General features: G+C 44.6%; 1 protein-coding gene and 1 long non-coding RNA gene across 2 annotated transcripts; one reads left to right on the top strand and one right to left on the bottom strand.

Annotated features, from left to right (window-relative positions):
• Window positions 1-10,462: 10,462 nt before the first annotated feature.
• On the top strand, window positions 10,463-12,373 carry LOC307042905 (E3 SUMO-protein ligase ZBED1-like; the record flags this gene model as incomplete). Its single annotated transcript, XM_079687063.1, has 2 exons — window positions 10,463-11,306; window positions 12,009-12,373. Exons 1-2 carry the CDS (start codon window positions 10,838-10,840, stop codon window positions 12,371-12,373), a joined length of 834 nt encoding a protein of 277 aa, XP_079543189.1. The 5' UTR covers window positions 10,463-10,837.
• A 349-nt stretch (window positions 12,374-12,722) lies between these two features.
• On the bottom strand, window positions 12,723-14,014 carry LOC307043877. The gene is made up of 2 exons (XR_013809464.1): window positions 13,225-14,014; window positions 12,723-13,191 (listed from the first exon to the last, which is right to left on the bottom strand). It is a non-coding gene; the product is annotated as an uncharacterized lncRNA (long non-coding RNA).
• Between the last annotated feature and the right edge of the window lie 26 nt (window positions 14,015-14,040).

Here is a 14,040-nt window from a genome sequence, read left to right as displayed (position 1 = left end):
GGCTAAATATGTTGGACATTAACCACAGTCTAGACTCAGTTGACGTCATAAATCAGCTATGACGGAGAAGAAGTCCCGGGAAGAATGTTCTAGACTCAGAAAGCAAATGAGTTCATCATAATTAAAATCAGACTCACCTGTTGTTACTCGGTTATCATGTTCCTCCTGTGCAGCAAACTGGTGTCTCTCTGTTACGTATTTTACGTGTAAAGTCCTCTTGTATTTGACGGAGAAACACATGATCAATTTACAATAAGTAGGTGCACTTACTGTAACGTCCGGTCCATTAGCAAACATCGGCATAACCACGTCTAACCACGTATTTCCATTTTCATATGACATTTCCAGGAATGGCTGTCGGCTGCATGTGTGGACGGCTCTTCACTTTGAAAGCCGACACACAGCGCCTCTGAAACGATGATTGATGCAGAATCACAGCGGGACGTTCTGCCGAGACGAGAAGCACGACTGATTTTCACAGTGGTGGTTTTATTTGTGGAGGCCTGTGGAGAAGTCTGTTTTCAGACACACTTCTGATGCGACTGAGAGACATTGTGTCTGACACCTCTGTGTGATTTACTCCGGGGAAAAAGGCCTATTTTGAAAAGTAAATTACACAGAAGAGCTGTTTTGAAGCTAATTGACGCTCAGGGTGGCATCACTTACCACTTTCTTCTTTCTTATGTCGTTGACTTTAGCTGTGAGTCTGAGATTTTTAAACAGTTTACCCTAAGATCAGGATAATTATCTGAGTAGGTTAGGAAACGCCTAACACAAATACAAGTTCCTCTGGATGTATTCTCCGGCTCTAGAGTGCTTCATTTAGAAAGTAATTACTTTGCATAGCGTCACCCGCTTTATTAACCTTTGCCTGCTAAAGAAACCGTTTTTTAAGCTTTTAAATGAACTGTTATTAGGTTATAATAGCAGTTTTTCAGACGAGCAACCACCTATTTAGATTACCAATATGATATTACTTAATCCAAAACTCAATTGACGTTGATGTTTGGAGCTGTGAGGAGCCGCTGCTGTAAGAGAGCAGCCGGTCTGCTTCATAAAAACACGCCAACATGTTTTAGTAATGACTCTCACTGTGAACTTAGACACAGGTCATCACTGCAAGGCTAACCATGTTAAATAACAGACAGACAGACAGACAGACAGACAGACAGACAGACAGAGACACAGACAGACAGACAGACAGTCAGACAGACAGACATAGACACAGACAGACAGACAGACAGACAGACAGACAGACAGACAGACAGACAGACAGACAGACAGACAGACACAGACAGACAGACAGACACAGACACAGACACAGACAGACAGACAGACAGACAGACAGACAGACACAGACACAGACACAGACAGACATAGACACAGACAGACAGACAGACAGACACAGACACAGACACAGACATAGACACACACAGACAGACAGACAGACAGACAGACAGATAGATAACATTCACTAGCCAGCTTGTTAGCCTAATAGCTAACGTTTGCTAGCTAAATAGCAAACTGACAGGTTGACTGAGGTGATGGGCCGCAGTCACTCAAATAAAGACACTGGTTACCCCAACAACTAATATTAAGAGTGATGAACATGGCTTACAGTATAGCTTTAATGTAATGCATAATGTTTATGAGGTGGGTTAGAGTCAGAGGGGCTCCCGGGCTTTGGTAATGAAGCCTCTGACGAGAAGGAACTATAACGATGTTTTTGTGCTTTTTGTGCTTCTGTAGAACATCGTTCCTTCAGTCCCTCTAAAAGCGAGACCAGTAGCGGTGATTGGCTGACGTTAGCAAAAGCTAAGCTACTATAGACATTATCTCACTTAAATTAAAACCAGCCGCTTAGTCCGGCTAATATGAGCAGAAGGCTAATCAAATGCATTAAACCCGTGTTTCTCAAAGTGTGGTCCGCGGACCCATAGTGGTCCATGAGTATATTGGTAAAATATCACATTTGAAATAAATAAATAATAAATTCAGTGTTTCAAGAGTTGTTTAAAAATGACTAGTATAGGAGCAACAGAGACACGGAGTCAATGAGTGCATACACGATGCTAAATATATGGAACAGTGTAAATAATGAACTTGTTTTAATGTGGAATTCATGTTAAACTTGTGATATAGAGAAGATCACCTCAAGCTGTCATTATCAGGATGTAATGTGTTATAAACTGTCGGAGTGGTAAGCAGGCCTTTTGTTTTGGGATATTTGGGGAGTTAAGGGGTCTGTGTGTGTTTTTGTATTGTATTGTATTTGTAATCCACATCTACTGTATCGTACAGTAAGCAGTTTCACTCTGCAGTGTTATTGAGAAGCCCTTGAATCCGCTCTAAAGTCCAGGTGAGAGAACAGCACGTGAAATGCAGCCCATCGCTCTTTCAGTGTTAAATTATACTCTGAAATATATCACCTCCAGTCTGGCAATTTGTGAGATGATGGAGCTCTTTTCTCCGTGTGCAAGGCTGTAGTCAGTTATTAGAAATTGGAGATTACCTGCGTGTGACTCAACGTGGATGATGGCCGCCGTGATGGAGCACCTGGATCTGACTGACAGGTGACCCACACAGCTGCAAGGTAATTCAGTCTCATCCTTCACTGCAGGTTGCTTAAAGATTAGAGACTACATGTAACCGGTGTGGATTAGCGGCGTCTGAGTTGTGATTCTTTTGAAGGATGAGACCCGAGTCAGCATACCGTTGAGCCGATCTCCGTTTATTTACTAACAACAGATACAACAATTCAGTCGTGAAACACACTCAGTAAAAGGGAAGAGGAAAACGTGAGGGACACAATATGAAGAGGGGAAGTGTAAGAAAATAAAATCAATATTTATATGGCGTAATTTAAATTAAATACACTGTTCTGAAAACCGGAAGTTCACTCGACGACTTCCGGTTTCGCGAATAAATATTGTTAGCTTAAATTTAGCATTAGCGTGTGGCTAATATTACGTTTTGAGAAAGTGAATTTAAGGAGAAATGACACGTGGTGTTGCACACTAAACACACTGTCTTTAACCCTCACTTATTGACGCTGTAATACCATTATTAGGGAATGTTTAAATGGCCAACAGATATAAGAATATAGAGAGGCGAAGTCCCTCCACTTCCGGGGGAGCTCCATGGGACCTTATTTCGGAAATGTTTTGTATTGAAGTCAATGGAGAGAGAAAGATTATCTTTCGATCCCGTTTGAATTGTGCCACGAATTACACATATGATGTTTGTCAATTTAAAAGATCATTTTGGAAGTCAAAAAAATAAAAATACGTCGTAAAACTGTGAAGTAACACTTTTTTTTGTGTGAAACCGCTCAATGAACTACATCTCCCGTCTCGCACCACACACCCAGACGGCCGTGACGTTGGCACATTTCACTTCTTTCTTTCAGAACGAGGCGAAAAGTATTAAAAGAGGTTAAAATCACTCCAAGTCTGGGCATGTTGAGAGCTGTACATACACACAAGGGGAGTTAGTCGGTTCAGTAAGAGCCAGCATACAAGTACCATAATATTGTACAATACTTGAGTAAATGTACTTCGCTACATTACATCACTGCATGGTAGTAAAGAGCAATAATGACGTAATTCATGAGTAGAGTTCATGATGATACTGGGCCAGAATCAGACTAACAGCGGAGCCACCATGCATGGAGTACATGCTGCTTTGATTTACTAAACCTTTAGAGGACTTGGAGAATAAGAGGGTAACAAACAACCAAACTGAGCTCAAATCCAAAGTGACGGACAGCCAGAGACGCTTCACTTCCACATTAAAGAACAAAGACTTCACCTCTGCACTCTCTTCCTGTTATCCTCAAGTTTACTTTACACCTTTGATCCTTGGGGGTCATCTTGATTAACGAACAAACCAGTGGCAGAGGAATAATTATATATTAAAAGACAGCAGCATTATAAGAGGGCAACCATGTGACAGAGTGTGTCACTTTGCTGAAGGATATTTGTGACCAGCTATCCAGGCCAGACTCTAAAGACTTTCTAAGGTGTACAAATGCTGCTGCCGGAGTACTGACTGGAAGTATTGCTGATATCATGTCTACCATCCTCTTAAAGTACTCTGTCCAACAATATCATTCTCAGGAAGAAAGGTGTTTTAACGCATTCTTGTACTCAGGAGGGGACATTGACAGAGGGTTACTGGAAAAGTACACAGTAAAAGTACTTCATAGTACTTGTGGGGGTAGTTTCAGTAGTACTGGGTCCAATAGGATCAATCTCACAAAGAACTAATGGCAACAAAAAAGAATTCCCTCATCAAACTTAGCAGAAGTGTCTTGATTTTGTTCTCAGCAGGGGACTTTGACAGAGTATTTCTCAATACATACACAGTAAAAGTACTTCAATGTGTTGTTAGTAGTAGGCTAATACAAAGTCAAACAGTATCAATTTCATTAAGAACTAATGGTAACATTGTATTTTGTCACTCATCAAAGACAGCAGAAAACATGCATTATGTACTGTGGAGGGGACTCTGACAGAGGATTACTCACTAAGTACACAGAGTAAAAGTAGTTCATTTTATTTCTGGTAGCAGTCAACTAGTACTGAGTCCAACAGTGTCAGTTTTATTAAGAACTTGTGGTCAAAAAAAATTGTATCACTCATTGAATATAGCAGGAAAGAAAATGAAGAGCAGCTGATTTGAAAGAACAAAGTGGAGAGACGGCTGAGTGACCGCAGTGCAGAATCGCTGTATATTTTAAATCTCCTAACAATGTTTTCCATTTTAGACAAAAGCTTATTATATTTACAGCCCTTAGTAACATTCATTTTCTGGGCTCAACATGTGTCTTGGCCGTTTTTGTTGTATTTCGTTGATATTCGGGAAACACGACGGAGCAAGGGCTGGTGTCGAAGGGACCCCAAACAGGACAGGACATGGTGTTGGCAGGAAACCAGGCAGAGCAGGTGTCGGCGGGACCCCCAACAGGACAGGATCTGGTGTTGGCAGGAAACCCGGCGGAGCAGGTGTCGGCGGGACCCCCAACAGGACAGGATATGGTGTTGGCAGGAAACCCGGCGGTGCAGGTGTCGGTGGGACCCCCAACGGGACAGGATCTGGTGTTGGCAGGAAATCCGGCGGAGCAGGTGTCGGCTGGACCACAACGAAACAGGTGTTGGCGAGACCCCCGGCGGGACAGGTGTCGGCGGGATCCACAACAGGTCAAGGCAAGGAGTTGGCAGGAATCGCAACGGAGCCCCCAACGGAGCAGGACATGGGGTTGGCAGGACCCCCGACGAAACAGGTGTCGGCTGGACCTCCAATGGCACAGGACATAGGGTTGGCAGGACCCCCGGCAGAACAGTAGTCGGCGGGGCCTCCAACGGCATAGGACATAGGCTTGGCAGGACCCCCGGCAGAAGAGTAGTCAGCGGGACCCCCAACGGGACAGGACATAGGGTTGGCAGGACACCCCGGCAGAAGAGTAGTCAGCGGGACCTCCAACGGCACAGGACATAGGATTGGCAGGAACCCCGGCAGAAGAGTAGTCGGCGGGACCCCCAACGGGACAGGAGATGGAGTTGGCAGGACCCCCAGCGGAACCTCCAACGGACCAGGACATTGGGTAGGGACTTGAGAGGGGACTCGAGAGGTGACTTGAAAGGGGACTTGAGAGGAAACTCGAGAGGAGACTTGAGAGGGAACTCGAGAGGAGACTTGAGAGGTGACTTGAGAGGTGACTGGAGAGGGGACTTGAGAGGAAACTCGAGAGGAGACTTGAGAGGAAACTCGAGAGGAGACTTGAGAGGTGACTTGAGAGGGAACTCGAGAGATGACTTGAAAGAGGACTCGAGAGGGAACTTGAGAGGTGACTGGAGAGGGGACTTGAGAGGTGACTGGAGAGGGGACTCGAGAGGCGACTTGAGAGGGGACTCGAGAAGGGACTCGAGAGGGGACTCGAGAGGGGACTCGAGAAGGAACTCGAGAGGAGACTTGAGACGGTCGGTACGCCGACAGAACACGGGGGGCTGGAGTCGGCCGGAAAGCCACTACTGGAGTCGGGACCATGTCTACTGGGGCCGGTACTGAAGCCGGAACCATGGCTGTTGGGCACGGAACAGAAGACTGGACTCTGGCTGTGTGAGGCAGGTAATGGAGCACGGAAGCATGGCTGTGTGACCCGGTACTGGTGCACGGATCCATGGCTTTGTGGGCCGGTTCTGGAGCCAGAACCATGGCTGCTGGGGCCAGAACTGGGGCTGGAACCATGGCTGCTGGGGCCAGAACTGGGGCTGGAACCATGGCTGCTGGGGCCAGAACTGGGGCTGGAACCATGGCTGCTGGGGCCAGAACTGGAGCCCAAAGTATGGCTTCTGGGGCTGGGGCTGCTAGCCTGGATTTGCGACTCCTTCTTTTAGGAGCCTTTTGGAGGCTCCGTGGACCTCCAAAAGCCAGACGAGTACCCGAGAACGGCTCCTGGACAGGAGCAGGAAATGGGGAAGAAGCAGGGGTTGACTCCAGACGGAACACACCGAGACGTATGGTGTCAGGTTGAGAATTGGGAGGCAGGGGGCTAGCATGCCTGGGGATAGCAGGCTGGGAATCACATGTCAAGAGGAAGTCCAAAATCCAGTCAGGTAAGAACTCAACCAAACATGGCTCCTCTGTTGCCACACGGTGCGCCTCTGCCAGAGCAGCCTCTTTCTGCTGAACACTGGACGCTCCCCTCCACCAATCAACGCAGCAAGCCAATAAAAAGGTAAAATGAAGTAATTCCACCTCAAATGGATCATCTGCTGGGTCCATTTCTGGTTAGTTCCTTCTGTCAGGGTTGAGCGAAGCAGACAGGACCCAAACGCAGATTTCACAGAAAAAGAACCTTTATTCCAAGGTCAAAAATGGAAACAAAAAAGAACTCTTCCCCGTGAACACAGTCAAGACACACAAGGAACTAACAATGACAGACAGAAAAAACAGAACTTAAATACGCACGAGACTAATCAACGAAACAAGAGACAGGTGAGGAGGGAGGAGAAAACACAGGGGCACAAGGTGAACACAATCGGGTTATCAGACAGGAGGGAAAACAGACACAAAGCAACAAGCAAGACAGGGGGTGAACACTTTTCAAAATAAAACAGGAAACCAAAGACAGAAAAAGACAAAACAAAACACCGTGTCAATATCAATACTTTGCAGCTTATAACATTGCCCTACCTTAATGGAGAAATATGCGACGCTTCGCTGTGGAATCATAGGTAGGGATGTCCCGATCACCTTTTTTTTGACTGCCGATCCGATTCCGATCATTTGATTTTGACAATTTGCCGATACCGATTTTTCCCGATCCGATCTTTATGCAATGCATTAAGAAAAAAAAAGCATTCAAGTTGTCTCTTCAGGTTATTTATTTTATTTAAATTGGATATTCTATCCAACATGGATATAGCTTCTTTCTATCACAGCAGCATTGGATCAGTTCAGTTGTGCAGCATTGGGTCAAAACAAAATAAAGCTTTCAGTACTCGTTAGCTTACTGCTACAATTAGACACTGCGCCCACTCTGTTGCCAGATTTGAGAGAAAACACTATGGCATGCTGTGAGCCTAGCACAGTGCTTCTCAAACCTTTTTCAGTAATGTATCCCCTTTGAAACATTTTCTCAGCCAAGTACCCCCTGACCGACCCGAACATCTTTGATAGGAAAAGCCTATATATAATTACAATATAGTAATGTTCCATCAGTGTGTGATTTATTAACTCCTTCATGCATGAATTACAACACACTAAGGATATTTTCATCTTTATGCATGAGACGTTTTTTTAAAACTGATTTTTAAGTAACAAACCAATGAACAAAGTTATATATTATGCAAAAACTATAAAATACAATACACAAATATTATAAGGAAATCCACTGTGGTGCCTGACGTGCAACTATACCATCCGAAACCCCATGCATATACAGGAAACCAGCATTCAATTAGCAGTCTCTAATGTAGTGTCCACAATGCATGAAATGGTATAAATATATAAAAGTATAAACAAACCATGTAATAACACTGCAATTACACTATTTAGGAGTTTTAGGTCCGATGGCTCCAGTGCTTTGGCTGATTGTGGAGGCTTTTCCCATCATCTCTTGCGAGGATCTGTACTCAGAAAGTTCTCTCTTGAAACATTCCGGTGGCTGACCAACATGACACAGGTGTTTGGTGCTGAGATGTCTCTGGAGGTGCGCTGGTTTCATCCAGCTGTTGGCTAGTTTCTCCCCACAGAAAAAAAAAAATGCCTGGGGCGGGTTGCCGCTTGTTGACGTGAATCCCATCAAAGCATACGCCTCCTGATATTGACAGGATTTTGTTGGCTACATTTTGGCTCTCTTTTTTTCTCCGTTGTCCACGTTCCCTGCTGTAGTGCTGCTACGTTCTAACCACGATTCCATTTCAATGTCTATTCGTTATAATCTAATATTGCAACTGGCTTTCCGCCCAGCGTGGTTCCGGGATAGAGCCAGGGGTCTGCGTACTAGGCCTGGACGGTATGACGGTATACCAGGGTATTTCGAAATACCGTCGGTATGATTTTCAATACCGTGACGTCACAGACTGTGCGCCAAATCACAGATGCGTTTCATTCTATTACACTGACACGGAGTTTTGATAGGGACGACATTGGTTGTAATGCACAGCACGCGCCAGCAGAGGGCAGTCCGTCTTTCCCGCTCTCAGAGCTCAGCACAGAGCTGAGCTGAGCAAGATGGCGGCAGCATTTGCCGGCCCCGAACTCGGAGACATGGTGAAAAAGAAAAATGCCTCTGCGCCTGTTTGGGACTATTTTGCTTTTACTCCCAATGAAAAAGGTGAGCCAGTCAACCCCGACGAAGCTGTGTGTACTATTTGCCATAAGACAGTTGCAGCAAAAGAGAGTAACACGTCAAACCTCCATTCACACCTCAAAGTGCATCACCCAATAACTGCTGGGAAACAGAAGACATCCTCAAAGAGCAACGTTACCGCAGCCAAGTCCACGAGTCAACCAACCATATCGGGTGCTTTTGCTAAATCAACAAAGTACAAAAAAGATAGCCAAAAATGGAAAACGTGCACGGAGGCAGTAACAAGATATATAGCAAAAGATATGGTATCCTTTCGTACCGTAGAGAAAAGTGCTTTCCGTGATATGGTCAAAACGTTGGATCCTCAATATGAATTGCCCGGAAGAAAATATTTCTCTCAAAAAGCCATACCCAGCCTGCACAATAAAGTTCGGGAAGAAGTTAAATCGCTTGTGATGGAGGCCGGCAACTATGCTTTAACAACCGATATGTGGTCATCACAAAACATGGTACCCTACATGTCTTTGACAGCGCACTTCATAACATCTGACGGGGAACTGGGATCAAAATGCCTTCAAACCAGCTTTTTCCCAGAAAACCATACAGCCGATAACATCAGTGAAGCCCTCCGCGATGCACTCACAGATTGGGGTTTAGATGCCAATAAACTGTCGGCAATAACCACCGACAACGCAGCAAATATCGCAGCTGCAATAACGAAAAACCTTAAGTGGCCGTGGCTTAATTGTTTTGGGCACAACCTTAACCTGGCCGTAACAAATGCACTGGCAGACCAGAAGCATAAGACTGAGAGGGCATTTGGAGTATGCCGAACCATCATAGCCGCCTTCTCCCACAGGTGGCCACGAAAGAGGGAACTAAAAAAAAAGCAGCAAGAGTTGGGACTACCTGAGCATAGTCTCATAACGGTAAACTTGGCAAATCATTATTCTATCCAAATTATAGGCTATCCTGTCCTTTGCTTAGGTTAGGTTAATAAGGATATGTAATGTTTGTGGTGCACAATAATGAAGAGATGGTGGTTTTATATCAGAACGTTTACTGAGTGTAGTTCAAGGTCACATTACACAACACAACTGTCAACTGTCAAACCTGCTCGTAACCTAGGCTACTGCCTGTGACGTGATGGCGTCACTGCCTAGTACAGTAGTTTGGATTACTACAGGATACACCTCTAATTATTAGTTATTAATAATTATAATTTATAGTTTACATGCTTGCTTGCTGTAACTATGCATGCTTCTGTTATTAGCTTATATTATTAGGCTATTATTATTATTATTATTTTAGGCCATTATTAATACTAGGGCTGGGCGATATATCGAGTTTTGAATTTATATCGATATATTTTCATGCGCGATATAGGATTACATCATATCGTATATATCGATATATATTAAAACAAGCTGCAAGTTGCTGCAAACTCCGCTGCAAACTCTCTCTGCCCCGCGGCCCGCCTCTCTGTATCTCCAAGCAGCAGCAACGGCGCCCTGCCGCCTCCCCCTCACTACCGCCTCCCCCTCACTACCCCCTCGCCCTCACCCCCACCTCCCGACATTTGCATGAAGAAGCATGGCAGCAGCAGCGAACAATCCGGAGATAGAGGAGGAGACAGAGAGGAGAGAAGGTGATACAGAAAACGAGGATGAACTGGTTGTTAAGAAGAAAACAAACGGCTCTCTCATTTGGAGATGGTTTGGTTTTCAAGCGGCAGACGTGGAGCAGAAAAATGCACTTTGTAGACAATGCCGGAAAAAAGTTGCAACGAAAGGGTCGAGCACAACAAATCTCTTCCACCACTTACAACAGAAGCACAAAGTGCAGTATGAGGAGTGTATTAAACTGCGTGCTGCAACCCAGACCGTGAAGACTTGTCAGCCTCCTGCCTCAAAGCAAATCACGCTACACAACTCACTCACACGTGGTGTGCCTTATGAAAAAAAAAGCGAAAAGTGGCGTGAAATAACGAAGGCAGTGGCATATCACTTAGCCAAAGACATGGTCCCCACGTCGACTGTGGAGCAGACCGGCTTTGTAAAGCTGCTAAAAGCTGTTGACCCCAGGTACGAGTTACCTGGTCGAAATTACTTTGCAAGAGAAGCCCTGCCCGAGATGTACACCGAAGTGAGAGAGCGTCTCCTCGCCCGGCTCGCTCTAGTGTCTCACTTCGCACTGACCACCGATATCTGGTCCAGCAGGACCTGCGAGCCGTACCTGAGTGTGACAATACATTTCCTAGATGGGTGGGAAATTAAAAGTGCCTGTCTCCAGACCAGCTACTTTCCCCAGGACCACACCGGGGAACACATAGCTGAAGCCCTGCAGGATGTCCTCGTAAACTGGAAGCTCAAACCAACGGGACTGGTCGCTATAACAACAGACAACGGGACTAATGTGGTTAAAGCAGCGCGACTTAACAAGTGGATGAGGATGCAGTGTTTTGGACACAGACTTCACCTGGCCATCGGTGAGTGCAATATTGAATTAACTAATATGAAATTAGAAAATAATGTTAATAAAATAAATAACTTAAACGGATAAACTATGTGCATGTGTTGTGTAATGTGTAAATTAAAGGCGTGTTGGTTAAAGCTATGTTGTAAAAACCAGCAACAAATGAATGCAACAGCTGTATAGTTTAAGACCTGTGCTATCTTAAAAAAAAATGTATTTAAAATCCACTGTCTCCTCTCATCTGTTGCTCTCATCCACTGTCACAAACCTCACAGTCTGACTGTAAATGCACACAAAGAGTCTTAACTATTGACCACAAGATAAACTATTTAAACTGTGGATCATACAGTACCACTTCTGAAATTTAAAGTTGGCTCCATAAACTGTCAGACCTACTGGAGTTGATGGGGGTGTTTGTGTGCATTTACAGTCAGACTGTGAGGTTTGTGAAAGTCGATGAGGGCAACAAATGAGAGGATAGTGGATTTTAAATACATTTCTTATTAAAAATTGCACAGATCTGAAATTATACAGCTGTTGCATTCATTTGCTGGTAGTTTTTACCAAAATAATTTTAAATAACATGCCTGTAGTTTACACATTACACAACACATCCAGCATTAACACAAATAGTTGTGATTTTGCCTTTGAGTGAGCTGCCTCTTTACATGTAAAAAAAAAATTAAAAGGTGTTTTTCAATTTTGTGTGTTTCAGGACATGGTATGGATGACTCCCGCATCACCAGAGCTATTTCTCTCTGTAAGAGAAATGTCAGTAGTTTTTCCTACAGCTGGAAGAAAAGAAGAGAACTAGCTGAAGTGCAGGTCCAGCTGGGTCTGCCAGGTCACCAGCTTATCACAGAGTCAGCCACCCGCTGGGGATCAAGGCTGCAGATGATCAACAGGGTCCTAGAGCAGGAAAGAGCACTTGCTAAAGTCCTGTCTGCCGACAAGAAAACCAGACCCATCGTTCTTACCTGGCAAGACATCGAGGTCCTGGAGGCAGTTCAGAAAGCACTGAAGCCACTTCAGGACTTCACTGACGCCCTTTCAGGAGAGGACTACGTGACCCTCTCCTAGTCAGACCTGTGCTGCACCTGTTCAATACTAGTCTGCTGGCACCTGAAGAGGGGGATAGTGAGCTGTGTAACTCCATCAAGACCAAAATCGTTGATTACCTCAACGAAAAATATGCAGACCCCTCCACCAGTGAACTGATGGACATTGCCTCATTTTTCGATCCACGATTCAGGTCCACATACATCCCTACAGAGAGAATGGATGCACTGAAAGACAAAGTCATGGTGGAAACAGAGTCTCTGCTAGATGAGGATCAGGTGCCTGAGCCTGCAGACCAACGGGAGGCAGCAGTGGCAGTGCCACCCGCAACTAAAAAGAAGAAATCACTGGCAAGCTTTTTCAAGCACAGCACAACCACCAGCACCCAACTCACACAGAGGGAAGCAATAGACAACGAAATGTCTAGCTACCTGCAGTCCGCTTGTGTAGACGGTGATGCTGACCCACTGAAATGGTGGAAAGAGCATGAAGTTGCCTTTCCAAAACTGAGCTGCATAGCCAAGAAATTCCTCTGTGTGCCAGCTACCAGCTCCCCTTCAGAAAGGGTTTTTAGCTGCAGTGGAAACATTGTAACCTGCCACAGGGCTTCTCTGAAGCCTGACACTGTTGACAGGCTAGTTTTTCTGGCACAGAATCTGTAAGATATACAGTAGTAGTTGGTCTGGCCTGTTATTTTTCATCTCTTATGTTCGTTATGCGAGATTTGCACCCAGATAAAAGATGCACTAAGTGATTGATTTATGTTCAAATCTGCTAACATGTTTAGTTTACAAAGAACTGTCTACCTCAGTTACTTTAATTTACAAAGAACTGTCTACCTCAGTTACTTTAATTTACAAAGAACTGTCTACCTCAGTTACTTAAAAGAACAAACCAGTCTTATTTTTGATCTGTATGTGCACATTTTGCACAAAGTTATTTATTTTAATTTATTTTATTTAAGTGGTAAGGCACTAAAGACGCAAGTAAGGTGTGGGTGAAAGAAGGAATTGAGGGAGTGATGGAGGAAGGAGGGAGGAAAGGAAGGTCAGAAGGAGTGAGGGGAAGAAGGAAGGGTTTAAGGAAGGAAAGAAGCAAGGAAGGAGGGGGAGAAAGAAAGAATTGAGGGAGGAAGGATGGAAGAAAGAAATCAGAGACAGAAAGAATATGAAATGAAGGTAGTAAGGAGAAAAGAAGCAAGGAGGGAAGAAATTATAGAAGGAAAGAAGCAAGGAAGGAGGGGGGGAGAAAGAAGGAACAGAGGGAGTGAGGGAGGAATGAAGGACAGAAGGAGGGAGGGAAAGAAGGATTTGAAGATTGAAGGAAGGATGGGGGAGAGAAGGAAGGAAGGCAGTAAAGAAGCAAGTAAGGCGGGGGAGAAAGCAGTAATTGAGGGAATGAGGGAGGATGCAAGAAAGAAGGAAGAATGGTATCTTTATTTATTTATGCTGGTAGTTTTTGTTCCTGAATTATTTCATGCATGTTGATGTGCAGCTTCTAAACGTTAAATAAAGTGCCTGTGTGAGGTTTGGCTTCAAACTAGGACTGTCTGTTTTGTTTTTACTTTACGGAAAAAATATCGAGATATATATCGTATATCGCCATTCAGCTAAAAAATATCGAGATATGAATTTTGGCCCATATCGTGCAGCCCTGATTAATACTATATTTCCATGTGCAGGACTGCC

Source organism: Notothenia rossii (genome assembly GCF_949606895.1).
Source record: "Notothenia rossii genome assembly, chromosome: 6".
Classification (NCBI taxonomy): domain Eukaryota; kingdom Metazoa; phylum Chordata; class Actinopteri; order Perciformes; family Nototheniidae; genus Notothenia; species Notothenia rossii.
This window is presented reverse-complemented; position numbering and strand designations above follow the sequence as displayed.